Source organism: Bactrocera dorsalis, chromosome 2, assembly GCF_023373825.1.
Source record: "Bactrocera dorsalis isolate Fly_Bdor chromosome 2, ASM2337382v1, whole genome shotgun sequence".
NCBI classification, from domain to species: domain Eukaryota; kingdom Metazoa; phylum Arthropoda; class Insecta; order Diptera; family Tephritidae; genus Bactrocera; species Bactrocera dorsalis.
In genome coordinates, this window is record NC_064304.1 from 22,673,379 (window position 1) to 22,700,004 (window position 26,626).

General features: G+C 32.0%; 1 protein-coding gene across 4 annotated transcripts in view; it reads left to right on the top strand.

Moving 5' to 3' along the window:
* The window catches only part of LOC105231100 (GATA-binding factor C), a 129,870-nt gene that overhangs the window by 59,209 nt on the left and 44,035 nt on the right, over positions 1 to 26,626 (top strand). For 3 of the 4 annotated variants that reach the window (XM_049447244.1, XM_049447245.1, XM_049447246.1), the window contains exons 3-5: positions 1,191 to 1,471; positions 2,925 to 3,912; positions 25,429 to 25,574. In XM_049447244.1, the coding sequence (XP_049303201.1) occupies positions 1,191 to 1,471; positions 2,925 to 3,912; positions 25,429 to 25,574 (1,415 nt within the window). The remainder of the gene's footprint in view (positions 1 to 1,190; positions 1,472 to 2,924; positions 3,913 to 25,428; positions 25,575 to 26,626) is intronic. The other variant, XM_049447247.1, reaches the window with a different exon arrangement.

Consider the following 26,626-nt stretch of genomic DNA (forward strand, 5'->3'; position numbering starts at 1 on the left):
TTGCAACGCTACCAGGTACAAAGCGTGTGCGCTTGCGTAAAAAGCCTTGCTGAGGTGCAAGAAAAAATCAAAGTAGAAATGGGAGCAAATGCGGCATGAATCATTCGAAGTGCCTGCCACATCGCCGCTTGGCCGCTCGGCCGGACAGCAGAAGCTGCAATTGGCGGCAGTTCTTGACAACACGCGGTGGCAGCTTTGTTGTTGTGGACGCATTAACGCGCACACTACCGCCGTACAACAACAACGCCTCACTTGCCACACAAATGATGCAAGTGCAGCGCGCAGTGTGTATGTGTGTATTGGCGGCAACGGCGGCTTGATCGATCTCCGCATGGCTTAGGGATAAAGTTTAACGCGATTGTTTATGATACAAATTAAACAATTTATGACAATGCACACGCCGCATAGCAGCGCGGCATAAAAATAGCAACAAACACAAAATTCACCTTAATACAGAGCGTGTGTTTGTCTCCGCAACACTTGCCGCCGCCGCCGCAGCGCCTTTGTATGCAAAACAGCGCGCAGACGCAAGTGGTGCACGGCACACGGCATTGTGTTGCATGACGTTCGGTGGCAGCATACCAACACAGCACACAGAAGCTTCAGGCGTATTTATGCTGTGTGGTGCGATCAATCGAACGATCGGCCGATCGCACGATCGATGGCTTTGCCGCTGTCGCTATATGGGCTGTGGCAGCTTTGCATTGCTCGACGCGCAGCGTACAACAATTGGACGGTGCCATACAGCCAAGGCTATAAATTATTTATTGCACACATACGTGTGTGTGCATGTATGTGTGGTCGCGCTGTTGCCACAAATTTTTAAAACGTCATTTATTATAGAAATTTTATCGCTTCTGGTCTCGCACTTCGGCGACCCGCCTCCAACGCTTGCATTGCGCCTGCGCCGCTTGGCCACAACTGTTTTGTAATTTTTCGCGCGTAATTTTATTATCAAGCCGACTTTTTGGCGTTACTTTTTAAATAAATTTTCCCATAATTGATTTAATGTGCGCGATTATCTTTAATTTATGTAAACACATTGCTACAGTTATGCAAAATAATTGCAGCGGCAGTTTTTTTTCTTGATTAAATTTCGTAATTCTGCATTGTTGTCGTTGTATTTTAGGTGCTGTTTTTGTAATATTGAATCTATAATCGTTGTTTTTGTTTTTGCGTTGTCTTTGCAGCATCCCGTATGCCATCGTCCCATACATCACCGCAAGTGTGTCGGCCGCACTTTCATCCGCCTCTCGGTTCGTGGCTTACCAGCGAGCATAAATCATTCGCACCCGCCAGCCCATGGGGCAGTCCGTTTGCATGCCCCCAAGATCCACAAGTGGACCATAAGGTCGGCCAAATTGGCCAAAGCCATCAGACGACGGCGGGCCAACATTCATTTCCATTCCCACCGACACCGCCAAAGGATTCCACACCCGATTCAGTACAAACCGGTCCATCGGAGTATCAGGTAAGCGCAATCAAAGTAATGTCGAAGAATAATTGTCGATGATTGAGATTATTATTTAGGGAAGAGATTTATTGAAAAAATAGGTAAATGAAAATATTCGAAAATTTAGAACTTAATTTAAAAAATTTAAAAATAATAAAAATATAGAAAATTAGCTTACGCACATAAAATTAGTCGAAAATTAAATAAAAAAATAAGAACATAAATATAAAAAAAAATAAATTCAACTAAAATTAAATAAAATTAAAATAAAACTTAGTTAAAATTAAGAAATTAAACAAGTAAGAAAAAATATAAAAGAATTAAATTAAATTAAAATTAATTAAAATTTTTCAGAAAAAATTAAAATGGAAACTAGTTTTAATCAAGACCTTAAAAAAAGTAAGAAAAATATATCAAAGAATTAAATTAAATAAAAATTAATTAAATATATTCACAAAAAACTAAAATAAAAATTAGTTATAACTTGAAAATTAAAAAAAATTAAGAACATAAATATAAAAAAATAATTAAATTAAAATTAATTTAAAAAATTCCGATAAAATTAAAATAAAAATGAGTATTAATTAAGAAATGAAGAAAAATTAAGAACATAAATATTAAAAGAATTAATTAAATTCGATTAAAATTCATTAAAACCATTCTCAAAAAATTAAAATTAAATTTAGTTGAAAATTAAGAACAAAAATATAGAAAAATAATGAAATTAAATTAAAATTAATTACAAAACATTGAGAAAAAATTAAAATAAGAATTAGTTATAATTAGGAAATTAAAAAAAAATGAGAACAAAAATATAAAAAAATAATGAAATTAAATTAAAATTAATTGCATAATTACAAATTAAAAAATTAAAATTAGCAATAATTACGAAATTCAGAAAAAATTAAGAACATAAATATTAAAAAAAATAATTAAATTACATTAAAATTTATAAAAAACATTTAGTAAAAATTTGGTAATAATTAAGAAATTAAAAAAAAAAAATTAGGAACATAAATATTAAAAAAAAATAGTTAAATTAAATTAAAATTAATTAAAAACATTCACAAAAAATTTAAGGAGCATATAGTTGAAAATTAAATTTAAAAAATTAAGAACATAAATATAAAAATATAATTAAATTAAATTAAAATTAATTAAAACATATATACACAAAAACTAAAAAAATAAGTAGTATTAATTAAGAAACTAAAAAGAATTAATAAAATAAAGTATTGCTATTAAATATATTGGTTTTCAAACAAAATTTTAAAATTAATTTGTAAATATTGAATTTAAAAAAAGTTCATTAACTTTTCCCATGAATTTTGTCTCAAATAAAACAATAAAAAATCTAGTCAAACTTATAGTAATACTAAATAATATATAAAAATACTTAGCAAATATTAGAAAAAAATATTTTTTCAATTTCATTGAGATTCCAAACTCAACCTCTCTTTCTCTTCAACAGGCCGTTGTGAACGCATTCATGCACCAAGCGCAATCGACCGGCACTACCTCAATAGCGGACACGAGTTGTGCGCTGGACATAAAACCCGCCATACAGAACGGCCTCGGCAGCCTGACGCACAACGGCAGCCAGCAATCGTCGGCAGCGCCAAAGCAACGTGAAGGTACCAACAACAATAATAATAATAACACAAATAACAACAACAATAATACAGCGAGTAGTTCGCACAACAACAACAACGGCAGCAGCAATAACAACAGTAACGCGAACAATAATAATAACAATAACAACAACTCCGCGTCCTCTGCGAATAACAGCAGTCATAATGTACACGCACACTCCTCCAGCGCCAATACCATCTCCGCCCTGAACGGCTCCAGCCTATTCGATGGCACCGCGCAAGCGCACTACGCCAACAGCTTAGGCAATAGCAGCAGCAGTAGTGGTCTCGGTGTGGGTCTCGGCGGTAATGGACTCACAGCGAATTCGTCGCTGGGCAGCGCCGGCAGCAGCGCAAGTGCTATGGGTGGCTATGATGGCACATATGCCTCATATGCGGCGCATCATCATTTGGCCAACACTTCGGCGGCGGTGGCGCATCATCAGGCGGCCGCTGCTGCAGCGGCGGGTATGTTTCAAAGTTCCTCAATGGCAGCGGCGGCTGCAGCACGACACAGCATGTCGGGCGGTCATCACACGCATCATCATATGATGGGTGGTGGCGCGTCGGCGGGTGTGTCGTCCGGTCTGGGGCAAAGTCATGGTGGTATTGGTGGTGGTGGTGCTAGTGGTATGAGTGGCGGCGGCGGCAGTAGTGGCGGTGGCAGCCTTGGCTTAGGCGGCCTGAGCGGTGGCAGTTTGGGCGGCAATATGTCGGCTAGTCACGGTCATGGACATGGGCATGGTCATAGCCATCATACGCACGGCCATGCGCACAGCCATAGTCAGGATGTGAAGCCGGCGCGTACGAAACCGAGAACCAGTGCGGGTAAGCAAGACAAAAAACTGACCCATTTCATATGCAAATGTGATGGTGTGGGTGAATAATATTTGTATTTGTCAAACAGGGGCGGCGTTGTGCCTATGATTACTTTATTGAAAATCAAACTAGTCTAGAATAATAAGTTTTTTATTAGGTGTAATGGAATACTAGTATTTAAATTACAATAAATAAATACATTTTGGTATTCATTACTTGCTACGAATTTGAAAATTAATATTGTGTTTGAAAAAATATTACTTTTTTACATTACATTGTTTTGAAATCATTACAATTACTTCAATGATTACTAATAATTGTAATGATTACAATATAGTTATATGTTATTACGGAAAAACCCATCGTAATTAAGAACAAAAATTTTAAAGTACATTACTAGCTAGGTAATTGAAATATTTAATGGTAATGGTAATGTAACCGGAACAAAAAATTACTACTAAATTTAGTTTATTTGAAAAAATAATCAAAATTTTTGAATTACATAGTTTTGTAATCATTACAATTATTAGTAATTGTTCAAGTAATTGTAATGATTACAATGTAGTTTTTTTAGTAATTCAAATGTTTAATGGTGGTGAAATTGTAATTGGAACAGACAATGTTCTATTATACAATTTTTTTTCAATTGTAATCGAAAAAGTATTGTTAATCAAGTAATCAGTGTAATCATAGGCACTACTATGCTCAGAACATTCATTATTAATACCGTTACCCCTTTTGTTATTCAGTAAATGTTTTAACTAACACAAATATTTTTAAGTTAATATTATTTTTTACAGTGTATTTAATTTTTTAATATTTTTTAATTATATTTTAGTATTATTCATATGTATATATTAAAAACAAATATTTTCAAGGCACTAAAGGGTTAATTTCGCAAACGTTTAGTTTGGTGGAAATGAAAAAGTAAGAAATACACTGCAAAAAAACTGCGAAATTAAAAAATATATAAATAAATTCGGAAAAATTTTCGCTTAAACTTAAAAAATTCATTTGAAAGCGATTTTATGTGACAGCCATCCATATACATAATTATAAAAAATAATCACAAATAAGCAAACATGAAATAATAACTGTGTATGTTTCGTTACCCTATTAAGCAAAATATTGAAATATTAAGGGCACTTGATTTTAACAAAAAAATTTATTACAAATCAATCATCTCCACCCGCGTTCGTGATTTTTCGTGAGAATTTCACGCACTTAACTTTTAGCTCCTTTCAAGTGGTGCCTTTTCAAAACAGTGCCAAAAAAGAAAACCCCTTCAGAAAAGCATCTCAACTATTTGCTGTACGCAGTCGCGCTTATCTTACACGCCACGCCACTTGTCTACTCATGCCGGTTTCCGTTCCATTTCTACGCCCCAGCAATGGCACTCAGCTTCAGCGCAGAGGAAATGCGAACAATTTTTCCCGCACTTAAACATGCACAATAAATCGCATGCGTTCGCGCCCGCTCTCAGTTAGCGCTCGTGCGGTTGGTAGATGTGTGCGTCAACCCTTCACCTACGCGCTTCCGCATGCCAGCCAACAAAGCGTTGTACGGCGCTGCAGTCAAGCTGCGCTTATGCAAATGGCTTTCACTTGCCACATAATGTTTTATTTTAATTATGTTGTTGTTGTTGTTGCTTTTGTTAGGCGACGATTTTTATGCGCGTGCGAAAATTTGCAATGTCAATGCAAACACATGTTTCACTTTAGGCTCGCTTTCCTACACGCCAAGCACTTGTGTGTTTTCTGCTGCTGCAGCTTCAGGCCTCCCCCATTTCAGCTGTGCGCTTATTTGCATGCGAGCATTTTGACGCTGTGTTGTTAACAATGAAAACTGCATTTCTTGCATACTTTCCCACTACAAATCGTTGTTGTTATTGTTTTATAAATTAATGTCTCTTCAGTTGGCCCTTGCAACAAATGCACTCAACGCATTGCTCATTACTGTTGCAACTCCCTGTATGCCGGCTATTCCATTGCATACCGCCGCAGCTACTGCTTTTTCACTTCATTTTACTAGTTGTACTTGTTGTTGTTGTATTTTTGTGTGCCACATCTTTGTCTTTGACGGTGCGTTCGCGGTGGCGCGTCGCAATTCCGCTGCACCTGCCGCCTTAAACAGCTTTGCTAGTATTCTGCTACAATTTTTTTGTTTTTGTTTTTGCCAGTGACGTCTCTTTTATGCATAACTTTCGCTTGCCCTCAAATGTGTGGTTGTCCATACTACATACATATGTACATGTGTGTGTAGTGCGCTGTAAGTTCAGCTGCATTTCATTATTGCTGAAACTCCTCCGCCATTGAGGCTCTTTCCGCTGTCTTTTTTATTCTTCACTCACTTTTTTGTATCTTGTTTGTCCTAGCATACCTTTTTGCTCTTCTTCGGCTGTGTTTGAGCACTTGTCAGTTTTTTGGCACACATGCATCTGATAGCTCTACATGTTTAGGTGCATTTATGCGTGCTCACTTTTTGCTCCTTTGCGCGGCATCCTCTTTTTAATGGACATTTTTGCTAAGTTAAATTTAATATTTGGTCAAATGTACGCAATTTCCTCTTAATAATTAAAAAATACAAATTTACGCTCATTTTGGTTGAAAATTTGTTTTTGTCAGTATAGAGTATGTATAAGTGTATTTGTGTACAGGAATCTTCTAAAATCGTTAAAAAAAAGGCTTTTGAATGAAGAAAAAAAATATTTTTTGGGAGTTTCTAATAGCCGGGAGGCATTCTTTTCGTGAACATATTGACTTTTTTCTGTTAAACGGTTTCATCACTAAATATTACGATTTTATTAGATATGCAATGCTAAGCTGGAGTCAAAAGTAAAAAATGTGGGTAGATATGTATGTATATAACGGGTGATTTTTTTGAGGTTAGGATTTTCATGCATTAGTATTTGACAGATCACGTGGGATTTCAGACATGGTGTCAAAGAGAAAGATGCTCAGTATGCTTTGACATTTCATCGTGAATAGACTTACTAACGAGCAACGCTTGCAAATCATTGAATTTTATTACCAAAATCAGTGTTCGGTTCGAAATGTGTTTCGCGCTTTAATTTTGTTCAGCGATGAGGCTCATTTCTGGTTGAATGGCTACGTAAATAAGCAAAATTGCCGCATTTGGGGTGAAGAGCAACCAGAAGCCGTTCAAGAACTGCCCATGCATCCCGAAAAATGCACTGTTTGGTGTGGTTTGTACGCTGGTGGAATCATTGGACCGTATTTTTTCAAAGATGCTGTTGGACGCAACGTTACGGTGAATGGCGATCGCTATCGTTCGATGCTAACAAACTTTTTGTTGCCAAAAATGGAAGAACTGAACTTGGTTGACATGTGGTTTCAACAAGATGGCGCTACATGCCACACAGCTCGCGATTCTATGGCCATTTTGAGGAAAAACTTCGGACAACAATTCATCTCAAGAAATGGACCCGTAAGTTGGCCACCAAGATCATGCGATTTAACGCCTTTAGACTATTTTTTTGTGGGGCTACGTCAAGTCTAAAGTCTACAGAAATAAGCCAGCAACTATTCCAGCTTTGGAAGACAACATTTCCGAAGAAATTCGGGCTATTCCGGCCGAAATGCTCGAAAAAGTTGCCCAAAATTGGACTTTCCGAATGGACCACCTAAGACGCAGCCGCGGTCAACATTTAAATGAAATTATCTTCAAAAAGTAAATGTCATGAACCAATCTAACGTTTCAAATAAAGAACCGATGAGATTTTGCAAATTTTATGCGTTTTTTTTTAAAAAAAGTTATCAAGCTCTTAAAAAATCACCCTTTACATATATATTTATTCGAATTCGAAATTCTTTTCAATACGACATATTGAAGCAATGAAAAAAGCTTTTTGCAAATTTTGGTGTAAATAATTTTACAATATTTTCAAAGGAACATTTGATAAGCAAAACTAAATTAGGCAATATATTGAAAATTTTTAAAAAATATTTTTCAGAAAAATATGTTGAAATTAGATATTGGAAACTATTGTTGAAATTGTGTGACATATGTACATTAAAAAATTGAAAACTGCTAGAAAATATTTTTCAAAAATTTTTTTTAGAAAAGTGAGTAAACAAACAAAAATTACGCTAAATTTGAAATAATTTAGAAAATGTTTTTCAAAAAATATGTTGAAAAAGAAATTTGAAAATTTCGTGCATTCATCTTTCGAATACAGATTTTAATTAAAAGAATTTAAAACTGCTAAAAAATATTAAAAAAAAAAAAATTTGAAAAAATTAATTTAAAAATAATCATAAAAATTTTACAGCCATCTTCTACAATAATTTCAAAGAAACATTTTATCAACAAGAAAAAAATAAGGCAACATTTTGAAATTTTTCAGAAAATATTTTTCAAACAAAATTTTTGATATATTGCTTATGAAAACTTTATAAGAATTGTACAACCGTTTTGTAATCTAATTTCTAATTTTCAAAATATTAAAAAAAAAAAATTTGAAACAAAACAACATACTCTTTCCAATAACTATATGTATGTTCATACATATATATTTTACTATTATCCCCATAAGCTAATTTTCAAGATATTAAAAAAAAAATAAAAAAATATTAGAAATTTTTTTTTCAAAACAAAAATTATTTCTAAACTTAATTTTATTTAAATTAAATTAGATATCATTGTGTTAGGACTTAATTGCTAGTTAAACTTCATTTTCACCCACATCCGACGTTTGTTTTTAAAAGTATATTCTCTTACTGCGTTTTCTTCAATATCTATTATTTATTTTACTTTAGTTTAATTGAGTTTTGTATATTAATTTTTTGTGCTGTGTCCTGTCACACCCCGTATCCGGCTTAAAGCGTTGCACACTTTCCGTTAAATGTCGCACAAATTGTGAAAAGCACATTGCACCAGCACGGTTCCTGTAGAAAAATTTGAATAAATACATTTTAGATTTCAAAATCCTCCATTTTTTATAGAATGAAAATGAAAAGATTTAGAGAAAAAATTAAAGTTTGTATTTACTAAATATTGAGGTTAATCGTTAAACAGCAAATTATTGTATAATTTATTTCTTGGCTCCGTTCTAGCACACTTTTGAATGTAAACAATCGAATAAATAGCTTGTGAAGAGCACATACTCTGGTGTAAACAAATAGATATCTTTGTTTCCTATAATAAAACTATAACACTTTATATGAGTACCCTCGAGTACTCGCTTGCATTCTAAGTGTCTATCAAATAACTGTTTCTTCAAATATGAAGTTTTTACATGAATAGAACAATAATGATTCCAAATGTGCTACAGTCAGCTTTTGCTCTCGAAGTTTGTAGCTTAAGTCTTTTGTTAGTCGAAAAATATGCCAACTAAAGCACCGATTGGCGTTTCGTAAGCTAAGAATCAAACATAAATTGTCAAGCATTACACTATGTTTTCTACTAGCAAGTGCATTATTCTTAAATAACCGCCACTCCCTCTTATGAACTATACTCACAGAGTAAATCATATGTTTCGAGCAACAAAAGCGTCATATTTTCGGCCAGAAATCAACTCTGAACACTTCCTAAAAATAATTTAGCATATAAAAACCAATTTCTCGAAACTACATTTTTACACCAAAAATTGTTGACAAACAAACCAGAGCTTTACAAAATAAGCATTTCGGCTCAAGTTCGATGCTTAACTCTTTAGTTGCTTCATTGTATACATTTGTATACTGCAAAATTGTTGCTAAACAACCACGAGGCGTGCAACAAGTGACTCAAAGCGTAGAAAATTGGCAAAAAGTCAATAAAGTGACAAGACAATGGCGCAAATGAAAAGCTGTTGAAGCAGAAGAAGCGCTAAAGCAAGTTGCAAACCATAAAATTAAACTGAGGTAGCCAAAAAAAAAAAACAAAATGCTTGTATATATGTGTGTGTGCGTGTGTATGTAAGCGAGTGTCTAAAGTGCACGCCTGGCCCACCGTGTCGCATTTAGTCGGCGCTGCGCTAAACGACAGACATCAAAATCACCATCAAACTCATTGTCACCAACAGGCAGGCAGTAAAAATGAAGAGAAAAGTAGCCAAGCGAGCAGCAGGAAAAAAGTAAAGTTCAACAATAAAGCATGTGTTATAAATATAAACCGAGTGAAGGCCAGCTAAAGGTTGTTGCAACGTAGGCTGCAGGTTTTTAACTTATAAACTTTGCTTTTCTTGATTTTTTTTTTGCCAATTTTGTGTTGTTTTTTTATTTCACTTTTTTTAATAGTTACATTTTTGTTTTATTTCTTTGCAATTTTTCATTTGCTGAACGTTTGTGACTGTAGCTTGACAGTTTTCGCTGCGTCACAGGTTTCTTGCCACACTGCATCTTATAGCATTCTAATATAAAAAGTAAAAAAAATATATAATAAATTAAAAAAATTAAAAAAATTAAATATTAAAAAATCATATAAAAGGAATCAAAAAATGCATAAATGACATCAAAAAAATATAAAAAAATTTAAAAAAAAATTTATAAAAAAAAAAATACAAAAAAAAACTCTTACTCACAGACGCAAGCACACAACTGAAATGCACAAAAAGCCACAGCCACCGCCGTCGCAGCGTTGCTTGCGATAGCGCCAATTCAAGCCATCCAAGTCTTCATTGTGCGCTATTGTTTCGCGCTTGTCTCACTCAACTTGTTGTTGCGCCACTGCCACCGCCACCGCCACCGCCGGCTGCTAGTCTTGTCATTATTGGCTGATTTTATGGCTGCGACGACTATTATTGCAGCCGTTGATTGCGCGCTTCTGCTTTGCCTGCGACCGAGCCGTGCGGCAGTAGCCACCCTCAACAACAACAACAACAGCTATAGCCAGCCAGTCAGCGAGTCATCGGCCAACCAGCCGGTGTCGCCATGCCACCGGTTAGCCGTGCAACCATTTAAGCATTTAAACATTTTGTTATCGCTTCGCGGCGAGATAAGTTTGCGAAGGCGCAAGAACATGTGTTGTACGCTTGTGTGCAGTTGCAGTTTGCCAGAGATACATTTGTGCGATACAAGGCGATCTGCCTTTTTTCCTTACAACAATTTTATATTTCACTTTTCATCGCCTGAGTTTTTGCCTTTTTTTTTTGCTTGCCGCAAAAAAGTGACTTTAATGATTGCTTTTGACGCTGGATTTAACTGGCGCGCGGCGTCAAGATGTGTTGCTGCTTCTCTACAATCGCAGACAGCATTTAAGTGTGTGTGTGCTAGTTTTTTTGTTTTTTTGCTCTTGCTTGCTTTCATTGTCTACCTGGCCCTTTGTCACAGGTGAAAATAAAGCATGCCTTGAATGAAGTTAAGTAATTGATATGGCTTGTGGTACATTGTTTTTGGTGGCCTGACTTTATTTTGCGCTCACTTTTCGCTCAAATTCACTTTGGCAGCTTGCAATTGTTTGCTAAATGGCATATTTGTGCGCATGCGTGTGCGCCTGCGCATTACGTTTGGCCGATTTGACAAGCCCGAAGCGCGCTGGCACGCTTTCAAATGCATTCCTGCAGATATTTAGGCAAATGAGACTGGGTTTTATGGTGCGGCTGTGGACTGGGTGGCTTAGTTTTATACATTTAGACAACGCGCTAGTATATTATTGCCCTTGCTAACTCCTTGTTTTGTTTTTCTGGCGCTATTTTTTACCATTTCAGCTTAGATATGCATTTTATTTTTGCGCATGCGCAAAGCAATATTTCCGTTTTGGCTTTTTAAGTATACCTTCGTTCATTTATACTTATTTTTATCATGCGTATATGTGTGTTTTCTTTGATTTTTTGCATTTCGTTGCTTTTTGTTAATTTTCAACGCTTGTTTGTTTACTTTTTTATACATACCTCATTTGGTTGGTTTTTGTTTCTCAAATAACATTATACTATACAATATGTATTTGCTCACATCATGTGTTTTTTGTCTTGTTCACCAAAGCAAAAACAAAATAAAATTAAAGAAAATTATAGAAAATTATCAAAAAAATAAATAAAAGCACCGTGTTCTTTGTGTTAAATGTGCCGAATCATACATAACTGTTTATGCAACATTGTAAAATATTAACATAACATAATATTTATTGTAGCTCTGCACTCATACAACTAATAAGATAGCAAAATTGCTGCTGCTGTTGTTGTTGTTCTGTAAGCATGTGCTGAAGCACCACAAATTCTGTGTCAGTGTGAACGATATGTATACACATACATACATATATACATAGGTGTATTATTGACTTACTTACATACACAAATATATTAAATTTGTTTATTAAAATGATAAAATTTAGAACGGAAGCTTACATTTAAAAAAATATCATATCAGGAAAATACCTCAAAAAAGCAAACTTTGAGAGAGTGATGCAAACAGGAAAATTCCGCATCATATATTTCAGCTAAACACAATTTATAAAAAAAAAAATTATTAAAATATTTTTTGAAAATTTCTTAAAAAAAAATATAAAAATATATCTCAGATCTTTTTGAAATTCGGCTGAAAAAATTCTGAAATTTTCTTAAAAAAAAAAAAGATTTGAAAAAATTGTGTGAAAATTTCCTTAAAAAATTAAAAAAAAAATATTGAAATTAAAAAAAGAAAAGATTTTATATAATTTTTTGAAAAAATACAAAAAAAATATTGAAATTTTCTTAAGAAAATTAATTTCTTTGAAAAAAAAAAAATTGTCTTAAATTTCTTTAAAATATAAAAAAATGTGCCTTAAATTTTTTTTAAAATTTCTGCAAGAAAGATTTTGAAATTTTCTTAAAAAAAGAGATTTTAAAACTTTTTTTGAAAATTTCTACAAAAAATAATTTATTTAAGTTTAAATATATTTTTGTTTGAATTTTCGTTTAACCTCTGAAGCTTCTCTTATTATCCCCTGTTATCTTGCAAGACGCTTACTTTTTGAGTTCACTGCTTTAATCTTTCTATAAGAAGTAAGGCTTTCGTAAGAAATATGTAAATATAGTTTCCAATATATTAATGTGCTTTTTCAACCTCTGCATTAACTTCTATGTCCATTTTTAGAGTTCTTTGTGTCTTGACTTTCACAAAAACCAATTCTCTTACTGTTAAAACCAATTATATTGAGAAATGCTCCAATGTCGTAACTAAAAATCATAGCTGAGTAGTTCCAAAGAAAGATTATGCAAAATATTGAAACACGAAACTAAGTTAACATTTTTGATAAAAAGTATAACACAAGAAAAATTTTTCAAAAATTTATTTATGAGGGTAGGGGCTTAGAAGCATTTTGCTTTGTTACAAGAGTGAACGCTTTTTCGAAACAAAACAGTTTTTTGTTATTAAAAATGTTCCAAATATTAGAATTATATTGCAAGATTACCTTAATTAATTAAAAAAAATATTTTTCCATTTTTGAAAAAATTTTAAAATACAAAATTTTTATTAACAAAAATAATTTTATTTTGTTTTATTTTACTTATTTTACTTTATTTTATTTTATTTTATTTTATTTTATTTTATTTTATTTTATTTTATTTTATTTTATTTTATTTTATTTTATTTTATTTTATTTTATTTTATTTTATTTTATTTTATTTTATTTTATTTTATTTTATTTTATTTTATTTTTCTTTATTTTATTATAGTAAAATTTCCCCTAATTAACAGCTCATTGCCCACCCCAACAGTAATAATTATCTTCGCTCAAATCTCTCTCAAAAATCCGTTAAATGCACGCACACTTGGTTTCCCAAACTTTCACCCTTGGCTCATAATTCATATTCTCATAAGAATAACTTCATCTCTTTAGTACTCCAATAAACGTAGACGTTTAAACTCAAACACACACACCACAAGCCAACCCAAAGCAAATACGACACCAATTACTAGCAAGACAGCTATTAAAAAATTCTTAATAAAAATGAAAATCGCAAGAAAAAGTAATCAACAGACATTTTATTGCCCACGTATCGGTGAGAACAAATCAAAGCAAGCATAGAAAATTATACAGAATCAAGACAGATCATCTTATCAATTAAACAGACAGGCGACAATGCCAACAAACCGCTGTAAATGCGTAGCTGTGTGTGTGTGCGTGTGTAATAGTTGCTGAGGGCAGACGCCAAGTGTCAAATAAATGGCTAAAATAAAAATGTGAAGGAAGACAGCTAAAACCTACTAAAACGACAGTCAACACTTTCAGAAAACAACAACAACAACAACAATAATAATATGTATGTGTGTATGTGTAGTTAGACAGCGATCACAACGCCAATTGCCACTAAAATACTTGCGTTGCACGCCACTGACCCTACGAACAGGTTGGGTTCGCATTCACGCACAAACACACACACACACACGTACTTACAGATGGAACCGAAGACGCAGCCTCATACCGAAGTGTGCACATATTTCCTAGAAATCACTATGCCATGTAGCAAAGGGACAACAACTAGCCGATATTTGTAAGCAAGAATTACAGTTATAACTACTAAATCATAGTGGCAGGAGCCCCCAAGAAGGGCCAAGGCGTACCCTCACGCACGCAGACATACCCATATATAGCAACATATACATATTTTTATTTATTATAAGAAATGAAAAAATGCCGAAGTTAAATATTATTTTCAGAGCTACAACAACAATACGAGTAAGAACCGTAAGTGGCAAGTGAAGAGAGAAAAATTATTACAACCAGCAACAACAATAACAACACAAAAATGGGAATAAAAAATATGTATATAAATATAAAAACTGTCACTGCTTGCCCACAAATAAATATCACACGGCTAAACATAGCAGCCACAGCAACAACAATTGGCTTGAAGAAAAAAAACAAAAACGACAACATTTTGTTGAAGGCAAATTGAAATCAAAACAAAAGCCAAAAGAACGTAAAATTATATAAAAAATATTTAATGGTCATAAAATACAAATACAAGCACACAAACACACACACACACATGAAAGCTTGTATAACAATGTGGCAGCAGCATCCAGCGGTTCATGTGGACTTACTACCAAGAGTGTGGCATATCAAAATTCTACGTAGAAATAGTGAACAGTCTGCAAGCAACAGCAATAAAAACAACAACAACAATAACAAGAAACACACACACACCTAGCGTTGAGCCCGTGCGCCGCCCTCATTCGACTCATCGGCGCTGGAATCCGGAGGCGCGTGGTGTCGACAAAATTCTTAATAAAATTACGTGCCACAGAGAGCAAGTAAGTGAGGAGCATGCTCATACTAGTTAGTCGCAAAACGGTAGTAAGCGTAGTGCCCGAAAACAATGAAACCAAAACAACAACAACTATCAAAAAACAGTGAAAATAACAATAACAACAACAAACAGTAAAAAAGAATAAAAATAACAACAAAAACAAACAGTAAAAAAGAACAACAATAACAACATAAACAAGCAAAACAACAACAAACAAACTCCAAAAAACAATGAAAACAACAACAACAACAAGCGCTTAACGTCCATGATCACACAACCGGGCGGTCAGTCAGCGTGTGAGTGAGTTGCTGCGGTTGGCTGAGAGGCTGAACGACCAGTCAACTGACTAACTGGCCGGCTTACTGACTGACTGGCTGCTGTGTGCAAAGGTATAAACATCATTAACTCACTGATTTATTAGCTATGGTCCAGCACGGCGACAATGCGGTCCGCCGGTCGGTCCGTCGCTCGGTTAGGGCTAGCAGCAGTGCTACCAAAACGTCGCCGAGCCTCGTCGGCTGTGACAACCCCGGGAGAAACTGAAGGAAAAAATTAAAACAAACAAAAACAAAGTTTTTAAATACAACTCTACGCGTTTTTTTTTGGACTGTCCGTCTGTCTGCATTGGCTCAATTCGGTGGAATTTTCTTCATGACAGTTTCAGCCTCCGTCTGCGCTTGCGCCTTCCAACCAATTTTTTTTTCAAGAAATTTTTTACTGGATTTTTTCACTTTTTGCGTTACCTTTTGTCTTTCACTGAACCTTTTGTGCACCACAATGCCACATAACCGCACATACTCACACAGGCACACACATATATGCACACATATACAACAACGGTGATGACCGTATATTGTCAGCTTGTTAACAACAAAGCAAATATTGCTTAATTTTTATTATACGCCAACAAAAATACAAACGCACAAACACACACATATATATGCACATACATAAATGTTGCTGTGTGCGCGCGCACGTGATTTTTGTTATTGTACTTTTGGTGTTTCTTTGCTGTTTTGTGATTTTTAATGATGTTTCACTCGCTTTTACAAGCATGTCAACCGCAGCATTGATGACACACCAGCTAAACAGTAATTTTAATAAAGTTTATGAGCAATAAGGTGGTAACCGCACAGCGGCTAGCAAAAGTACTTTAGGCTGCTCAATTTTTTATTTTTTATTAAAAAAAATTTATAATTTTTTATTTTTTTTTATTATATTTTATTTTAATTTATAATTTTTTTTTATTGTTTGCTATTTTAACGCACGTTTTGCCATAAAAATTTTTGCTAAGCAAATAAACCGCGCTAGGACACATTGAGAGCTCGCTCTTGCTGCGTGATTATGGTGTTATACTTGTGCGTGCGGCAAATGTCGCAAAAAGTTTTGGAAAAAAACAAAATCCAATCCGAATGCTGTGTTGAAAATTTGTATTTCATTAGCTGAGTTTTATTTTTGCGGTCAATATAATTGAGGTTTCAACCAGTTAGATTATGTGTCAGCGTGACAATGTGCTGGCAAGCCGGAAAAGATCTTTTATTGGATTTTAAAATCAATTTTATTTTTTGAATGGTTTTTGTTCTATTTTTAAAACAGCAAAAAATTTTAAAGTCATATACATATCTATGTATATAATATACTTGTATATATCGTCACCTAAAATGTAAGACAACCTATCATCAAAAAATCTAAACTATTTTTTTATTGCTTACGATTCACTAGATCATACTATATTTAAGTAGCATAAAATTTCACCTGAAACTGTCAGAAAAAACCAATATATAACCATTTTATAACCATTATATAACCAATATGTAACCATTATATAACCAATACATAACTAATATTTAACCATTATATAACCAATATATAACGCATACATAACCATTTTATAACCAATTGTTTCAAAATAATTGGTTTCTTTTATATCATTTTTCCTTCGCCTATAAACTTATAAAAATTGATGTTACGTTTGTTTGCATTTTAGGTGACGATATATAATACATTTCCAATCACAATGAATAAATTATATAAATGATATAAGAATTTCAATAAAATATGTATATATATAAATAATTACATACATACATATGTATGTAGACTATACAAGTTTGTTATATACTCGTACATATACATACATATACCATCTTCTTAAAACCTTTTTTTCGCACAAACTTCCCTGTGTGCGTGAGAGTATAATATTTCGGCTGTCAACACCATCGCCTCTCGCTTGTGCCCATTTTCTGCCTTCGCACTTCATTTTATGATGATTTATAAATTTTTATAATGCTAATTTATTGAACAGCTACTGTGTCGCTGAAATATTAATAACACCAGCAGTAAAAGCAAAGCAGCCGAAACATTTTTTCTGTTTTTTTTTTTCGAAACGCGCACAGTTCAAAGTGCAATAAAAAAATACAAAAAAATTAACAAAAATTAAAAAAAAAACAATTAAAAAAAAAATTAAAAAAAAAAAAAATTCATTCACAAATGGCGAAACAATTTTTAAATTTTTTTATATGTAGTCTTCTTTCGTTTTCGAAACGGCCATACTTTGCGCCAACTAATAAGCAATAATTTATTTGCATACTTGTTGTTGATCTTAAATGCCACTTAGCGGCAGCTAGTAATTAAAATTTATGCATATTTAATTTTGTGGGTGTTGCCTTTTCATTAGTTGACTCCATATAATTTTCGGCAGTTCGGTTTAAAGCGCTGAGCGGCAAATAGCAAACAAGAAAAAAAGAAAACAGCTATAACACCGAGTTTTTGGGTACTAAATAAATATTTTTTCGAAAATACCATTTTAATACGAACAAAACAAATTCACCACTAAATTAAGGAACTGAAAACTGCAATTCATTAATATTGGAAATATATTGCCACATTCAAAACTTATTAAGGATTACGAAAATGTGCTCAGCTTATACAATATAAACAGCATTAAAAGCTGCAAACTCCCAAGTGCTGTTACAAAAATTACATATTTTTTAAAACTAAAAAACTAAACTTTAAAAACAACAATCAACACTTCGAAAACTTAGTCTTTCTACAATTTCTATAGCATTCAAAAAACAGTAAATTCTTTAAAAGCTAAAGCTTTCTCAGTTTTTTAAAGTGAAAATCTTATAAACGTTCCCAAAACCAAAGATATTCATAATTATTACGCGCTTACTTTATAAAAGCTTAGTTAGTTCGCTCAAAACGTACTTTAAAGATAAAAGCTTTCATAAACTTTCCCAAAAGCTCACAAGTTTTGCGAAAAATTTTTGAAAATCACTAACTTTTTCAGATATACTGGAAACTTGAATATTTTATAATAAATCATATTTAATTCAAAAGAAGTGTTAGAAAAGCTTACATAAAAAGCTTTCTGAGCTAATGATATTTATATGAAATGCCCAATATTATCACGAGAATGTCTCTATTTACATCATTACTAACTTACTTTACTCAAAAATTAATTTACCTAGTTCAAAAGGCACTTTAAAAATACGACTTTCATAGAATTTTGAAAAAGCTCTCAAGTTTTATGGGAAGCTTTTAAAAATCACTAATTTTTTCAAGGAAACTGAAAACTTGGATATTCTAGAAAGAGTAGAATTTAATTCAATGGAAGTGTTAGAAAAGCTTACACAAAAAACTTACATAAAAAGCTTTTTGAGTTAATGAAAATTACATGATATGCATGATAATAGTTAGGTGTTAAAATTTAAAGAATAATAAATTTACAGTCCTCAAAAAATAAGTACTATAGTCCAAAATAAATTTACTTAGCGCGGAGAGCACTTTAAACAAAAAAGCTTTCTTAAACGCTCGAAAAAGCTCGCAAGTTTTGCGAAAAGCTTTTGAAAAACAATAATTTTTTGAAGAAACTGAGAGCACTTTGAAGAAAAACGCTTTCATAAACTTTCGCGAAAGCTCACAAGTTTTGTGAAAAGCTTTGAAAAACAATAATTTTAAAGTTAAAAACGAGCAAAGTACTTGAATGTTGCTAGTGCGGCACTTCTAAATGAACCCAAAAGCAGCACAAATTCAGAATAACAGTAATACAAGGAACATACATATAAGTTATATAGGGTAGTCTATATACAATATAAATATATATATATACCTAAGTATATATCGTATGAATTCCGTAAACAATGATAAGCTTTTAGTGGAAACTCTAAACAACTTTCTACCGCAGCAATTTTATTGCTATTTGTATCTTTGATAAGTGCAAGAACTCTACAACAACAAAGAAACGTAATTTACGTCAAACACAATCAATACAACAACAGCAAACACCAGTTGTTATCAACATCAAAAAGTCGCTTGTTAGCGCTAATAACAATGAGCACACGCATAAAAACCGAAAACAACAAAAAGTGAAGCGAAAACGTCATCAAATCAAAGCAAATCAGCTGGTGACGTCTCGTAACAGCAAATAGATTAGGAACACCAATCCTACTTATGTAAATAGATGGGCTTAATGCTCAGGTGTTAACAGCGCCACAAGACTACAACACTACAACAACAAATTGTAGTACGAAGAAAAAGCGATAATTAAATGTGTGGCAATTAAAAGTGCCCAAAAATGGTATTATGTAATTGCCAAAAGCTCACCAAAAACCGCGCAACAAAAATGTCATGTCACAATGACATCGCGAATGGGCGAAGCGCGTAGCAAACAAATGAACTGTTTATTTAACAATCCATTTGGCTGACAAAAATGCGCACGAAAAACGCACGTCGTGTGAGCGAATGTGCGTCAGTTTGAAGGGAGTGACTGCTGCTCGAAGGGAGTATGCTCTTCGCACAAGTCGCCACTGGAAATTCTTCTGTTTTCACTTGCGTTGAATGGCAAACACGCAAAACGCTTAAATTCATTTCTTTGAAAGCTTTGAACACATAATATGATGTCGTTATACAATTGCAAGAACAACATAGAGCCGTTAGTCATAACTGCGGTCAACTGTCTTACAACAAATTCGCCCTAAATATTCTCATTTGTACTCATTTGTGTTTGTGTGAGCGTGCGACCTTTCTAGACCCTTCACACCCTCGCTAAACCGAAAAACGTATAAAAGTTATAAACATAAAATATACAAATGTGGAGAAAATGTGAAAAATGCGCGCACGTAGAATATTCTTAATGTGCACTCGTAAAACTAAATTGAAGATTTCCACGAAAATCTCCAAAATGCACTCAAAAAAACGTAATAAATTCTGTGCTCTGGGAAATGTGGTGGAAAGTAGCAATAAAAGGTAGTTAAGCGCGTTTTTACGCTTTCATTTTGTAGTCGGTTTGTGCCGGTTGTAAAACGATTTACAAGGAATTGTGACGCAAAGGTGTGGAATAAGGGCGACTATTATATACATACATACTTATATAATATGTATGTATTATTTTAAGAAAGGAAATTGCTGGGGATACATTTTTAAACGAAATATAATATGCTCCTTACGATAATGATAACTGGTACTTAATGATGTGAGTTTTGCTGCGAAAGCTTTATTCAAAGCTTCTTGGATAAGTTTAGTAGCTTTCACAGTTTAATGACTTAATATTTTGTTTTAATCTTTTGGCGATAACTGTTATCTATGAAAGCTCTGGTGAAAGCTCGATTTTGAAGTTTTTTTTAATACTACGAAAGTTTTAAAGGAAGCATGATTTAAAAAATTTTTTTTAAATACTATGGAATGAGAGTGGGATTTTACCAATTTTTATTTAGAAAACTTTGAAAGTTTTGATGAAAGCTCTAGTGAAAGCTCGGTTTTAAACACTTGGTTTTCAAACCTTTTATTTAGAGTACTGGGAAGTTTCAAAGAAAGCAGGGTTTTAACAATTTTTAATTATGTAATATATTATGAATGTTTCGTTGAAAGCTCTAGTAGAAGCTCGGTTTTGAAATTTTTTATTTAGTATACTATGAAAGTTTCAAGGAAAGCGATATTTTAACAATTTTTTTTAGAATACTGTGAAAGTTTCATGAAAGCTCTAGTGAAAGCTCGATTTTTTTTTAGTTTTATTTAAAATACTGTGAAGATTTCATGAAAGCTCTGGTGAAAGCTCGATTTTGAAAATTTTTGTTTAGAATACTATGAAAGTTTCAATGAAATCTCAAGTGAAAGCTTGGTTTTGAGCGCAACTTGCAGAAAAAGTATATTAACGAATTAAACAAAAAATAATTAAAAATTGAAATATTTAAAAAAAAATATTGTAGAGGAAATATATTTTATTTAAAAACTTTGTTTTTGCGTTTTTATCAAAAAAAAATACGAAGCAAATACTCGTAGATCGAAGCAAATTAGGCAGCAGCCGGTCAATCAACTTACCTCATCAACAATTAAAAATCATAAAACACGAAAACCATGTACTAGATACCCACAAATTAATTTACCCCAAAAAAATAATATTTGAAATTAGTACCAGAGCATTGTAAATTCACATTTAAAAATAATAACGGTAATTCTAAAAGCGCCTAATTAATTTGTAAACGCTCAAAATGGCAGCGTAGCGGAAAAACTAACAAAAAAATATGCCGTTGTGAGTTTATGACTAAATTTCCACAAATTCTAGGTTAACTAATTTGCATATACATATATAGATAATAGATATATGTATGTATGCTTATGCACAGAAACGGGGCAGTGAACTGAAAGTTTAACCCAAAACGCAACAAAAAATATGAAAAGCAGGAATGGAAAACTCTTAAATAATAATCAGCCATATTTAGTGGCATCATTAAGAAGTCAAAATAGGTACAACAATAATAACAACAACTAAAACAATAACAAGCAAAGTGATTAGAGTAAAAATATCAGTACACAAACAAGCAATAAAAGCCGCATTTAAAAATGATACTGCAACTAATGTAAAACGAAAAGTGAGCCAAAGCGTGTGGGGGAGAATACAAAACTAGAAAATGGAAAAAGGAAAATCGTAAACTTCGTTTGCATAGTAGCTATAATACCCTGCACAAATAAAACAGTTTCTAAACAAAGACTTGATTTTGATCGTTCAGTTTGTATGACAGCTATATGCTATAGTGGTCCGATTTGAACAATTTCTTCAGAGATTGTAGCGCTGCTGTAGGTAATAATTCGAGCCAAATTTCGTAACGATATCTCGTCCACTAAAAAAGTTTTCCATACAAAGACTTTATTTTGATCGTACAGTTTGTATGACAGCTATATGCTATAGTGGTCCGAAATCGATAGTTCTGACAAATTAAATGATTTTTGAGAAAAAAAGAACGTGTGCAAAATTTCAGGACCACATCTCCAAAACTGACGGACTAATACACGTATATGCAGACAGAGAGAGAGACGTGACCAAATTGATTCAGTTCGTCTGATCATGTATATAATATGTTTTATACGACCTTCAACGTTTCCTAATGGATATTGTAAACTTCGTGGCTAACTCAAAGTACACTGTTGTTGGTATAACAATTAAAATTAACTAAAAATTTAATAGTACAAAAAGCGCGTTAATAGCGGGAGCGCTATACTAAACCCATTTTGCATGCCAACACAGGTGAACACATATACTATATGTACATATGTGTATGTGTGTCTATGTCTGCATTGTGGCATATTTTTACCACATTTTTACCGCTTTACTGACTCACCTCAGCCGTTGGATTTGTCTGTGCCACACTAATGGCACTGGCTACGGGAGTGAACACATGCGCGGCCGGGATAAATGACAGGCAGCGCTATTTAAATGAGCTAAAATTATTTGCACACATACACAGCCATAGGTACACAGGTACTAGCATTTATATACACGCTGACCGCCGTTCAAGCTGTACAACGGTTTTAATTGCTTGACTTTTGCTGCCACAAACGGTAAGACAGTGCGTTGCTGTTGAGTGCGGTGGTGGTGGTCAGCCAAAAACCAAAAAAAAAAAATACGAAAAACATGAATTTTCACAGGCAATAAGAAAAATGAATTTACAGCAAGCCGCATTAGCGACAGCAATACAGACATTAAAGTGCCCAACACACAACTACACACATGCAAGTGTTTTCAAGTGCCTGCAACGGTGTCTATGCGCGCCTACAACCACTTACATTTGTACTTAACGAAATTTGTACTTACATTTGTTGGCTTGTATGTTTGTTGGCTTGTTGGCTTGTACTTGCCACTGGCGGACCCCTGCTTTGCCACCACTGACCACTGACCATTGGCACCACCTTTACCACCTATGCGCTGGTGGACTCAGCACTACTTCAGGTGCACTGTAATTCCGCTTCTTCCTCGTTACACATTCCTGCCCACTTTTATGAGGTAAAGCCAGACTTTTGCTTAATTAAAATTTGTGAAAATGTTGCAGTACGCAAATGCAAAGCGAAACACCCGAAAAAAAGTAATTCAATAAAACATAAAACCTAGTAGTTGTTGTAAATGCTCGCATTAAATATCGTCAAACAAACAAGCCAAGTCAGTTCACATACATTTTTGTAAACTTATTTACATATGTATTGGTATGCCGTTTGCTGGCCGGCTGGTGTCTACTTCACTCGTTTAGTTTGCGGCATAGGCAGCAAGAGCACTCTTATGTGGCATATATAATATATACATACTTATTTACTTGTATGTATATAAATGTCTACGTGTATTGGGGTTTGCGTACAATAAAAGTCAAAAAATGCGCCGCCCGCCAAATCCATCATTTCCGCTTCCATGCGTTTTGCTCGCCACAGCGCAGACGCAGGCGCATTTTCAACAGCAGAAATACATACATTCATACATATGTATGTGCGTGTAGTTGTGTATGGAAAACATAAGCATACTGCAGTTTATAGGCTTTTTATGTGCAAACATACTAATTTGGAATTTTATAAATATTTTTATGTATGTGTGTACATATTTGTGCATACATTTTTGTGGGTAATAATGTTTAATGCCTTGGAAAATGTCTAAATTCCTATGCAATATTTTTTTGGGCATTTAAGCTGTTGTTGCAACACACAAATTTGATCCAGTTAGCTACATAATAAAAAAATATTTTTATTACAAAGTTATAAAAAAAATTTTGAATATAAAGATGTATATTTCATTTAAATTAAATTAATAATTTTTGTTACTAATTAAAAAAAAAATGAAAAAAACTTTAAATTATTAAAGTATCATTATCAAATATCTGATTTTAATTGATTTGAACTACATTAACTATTTTTTTAATTAATAAAAAAAATTATTTTTGTATTTTTTTATTTGATTTAAACAAGAAATTTGAGAAAGATATTTGAATATTCTAAATTATAAAAAAAAATAATTAAAAAAAAAACTGTAAGAAATACTTTTTTTTATTTTTAAATATACATATATAAATTAAATTAAATAAAATTAATAACTCTTTTAATAATGGATAAAAATTGTAAAAAAACTTTAAAGTCTGCAAAGATCATTATCAAATACATGTTTTTTAATTTAAATTTCATTAATTATTTTTTTAATTAGTAAAAAAAAATATTAATAAAAAAAACTTCAAATATCTTTCCTAAGCTTCTTGATTTTTTGGCAATTATTACTAATTAAAAAATATATATGTTAAAATTAATAAAAAAATTGGTTATTTAAATTAAATTAATAATTTTTTAATTGATGGCATAAGTTTAATTAAAAAATTAAGTTTTATATTAATAAAAAAATTAAATATTTATTTAAGAAATATTCTAATAAAAAAAAAATTAATTATTAAAATGAAATTAATAGTTTTTTTAATTAATCATATAAATAAAATTTGAAATTTATAAAAAATATGAAATTAATAATAAAAAAATTATTCTAATTATTAAAAAAATTAATGATTAAAATTAAATTAATAGGTTTTTTAATTAATTTTGTAAATTAAATTAAAAATAAAATTTTAAATCTATAAAAATATTGAATATTTAATAAAAAAATATATTCTAATTATTAAACAAATTATTGACTAAAATTAAATTAATATTTTTTTAATTAATGATTTAAATAAAATTAATAGATAAGTAAAATTTTGAATCTATAAAAATATTGAATATTTAATAAAAACAAGATTATAATGAGTAAAAATATAATGATTAAAATTAATTATTAATTTTTTAATTAATCATTTAAATTAATATAATATTTTTTTACTAAGAAGAAATTGAAACAAATGAATATTTAAATATATTTTTCAAATAATTTTTTTTATTTAAATTAAATTAATGTTTTTTTTCTTAATAATTAAAATTTTACCAAATTTAATAATTTACAATTATATTAACAAAATTTAAAACCTTCTGATATATTTCTCAAATTTCACTTTGCATGCCTTTTAAGCTTAAAAATAGTCTCCATTTAATACCACAAATATCTTCTTCTATTACAGAGGGTCGCGAATGCGTCAACTGCGGTGCTACATCAACGCCATTATGGCGACGCGATGGCACCGGCCACTATTTGTGCAATGCCTGTGGTCTCTACTATAAAATGAATGGACAGAATCGACCACTTATCAAACCAAAGCGAAGACTGGTGAGTTGAGAAAAATATTACACATGCCTACATACATATACATATATTCACGTAAAAAATTTTATCGAATTTCGAAAAATTTATCACAAAATAACATGCTAAAAAATAAGACATAAGAAATTTTTTTTTTTCACTGAAAATAAATTTGATTGATAAAAGTTCTGCGCAAAAACACATACATACCACTTTAAAAAAATTAGGTAGGTTATCGATAAATATCTTATGAAAGAAAAAAGCTTTATCTCTTTATTCTAATTAATAAATTAATTTTTAATTTAAAAAATTCAAAATAAAGCAATTGTTTTTTAATTTCATAAGTAAGATTATTTTAATTTAATTTATGCTTTAATAATTCTATATTTAATAATTTTAATTTAATTAATTTTTTTTATAAATTATTAATAATTGCTATTAAAACCAATTTTTTAATTTAAAAAATTAATTTTAATTTATTTTTTTTTTTTATTTAATTTATTTTTTTTCAGAAACTATTATACAGCATCCAAATTTTTATTTAAAAAATTATTTTAATTAAAATAAGTAATATTAATTAATTTTATTTAATTTAATTTAAATTAATTAAGTTCTTATTATTTATTATAAAAAAAAAATTTAAGTAAACAATTTTAGCTTGGCAGCAAATTTAGCATTTAGATTTTATTGTCCAAAAATATGGTAAGCGATGAAAATAGCTGAAAAGCTGAGATAAAAGCGAACTAATAACCGTTAACCATTTCCAAGTAACCTTTTCTTAACCTCACTTTAATACACTCACCTTCAAAAAAATATCAATAATTATTAGTTTAAATGCTCATAAATCGTCTACAAATTCCAAAACACGAAATGTAATACATACATACATATACATGTGTATATGTATGCGCGTTTGAACAAATTTCTCAGAAATTCCAAAATTTAATAATAAGTACTCAATTTACAATTTATGGACTTGTGCGCTGTCTAGAAGAAAACACAAGGAGAAAAAAAACGCTGTCGCAATCATTACGCGCTCATTTACTGTTACGCACAGGCAAATTACAACAACAAATCGA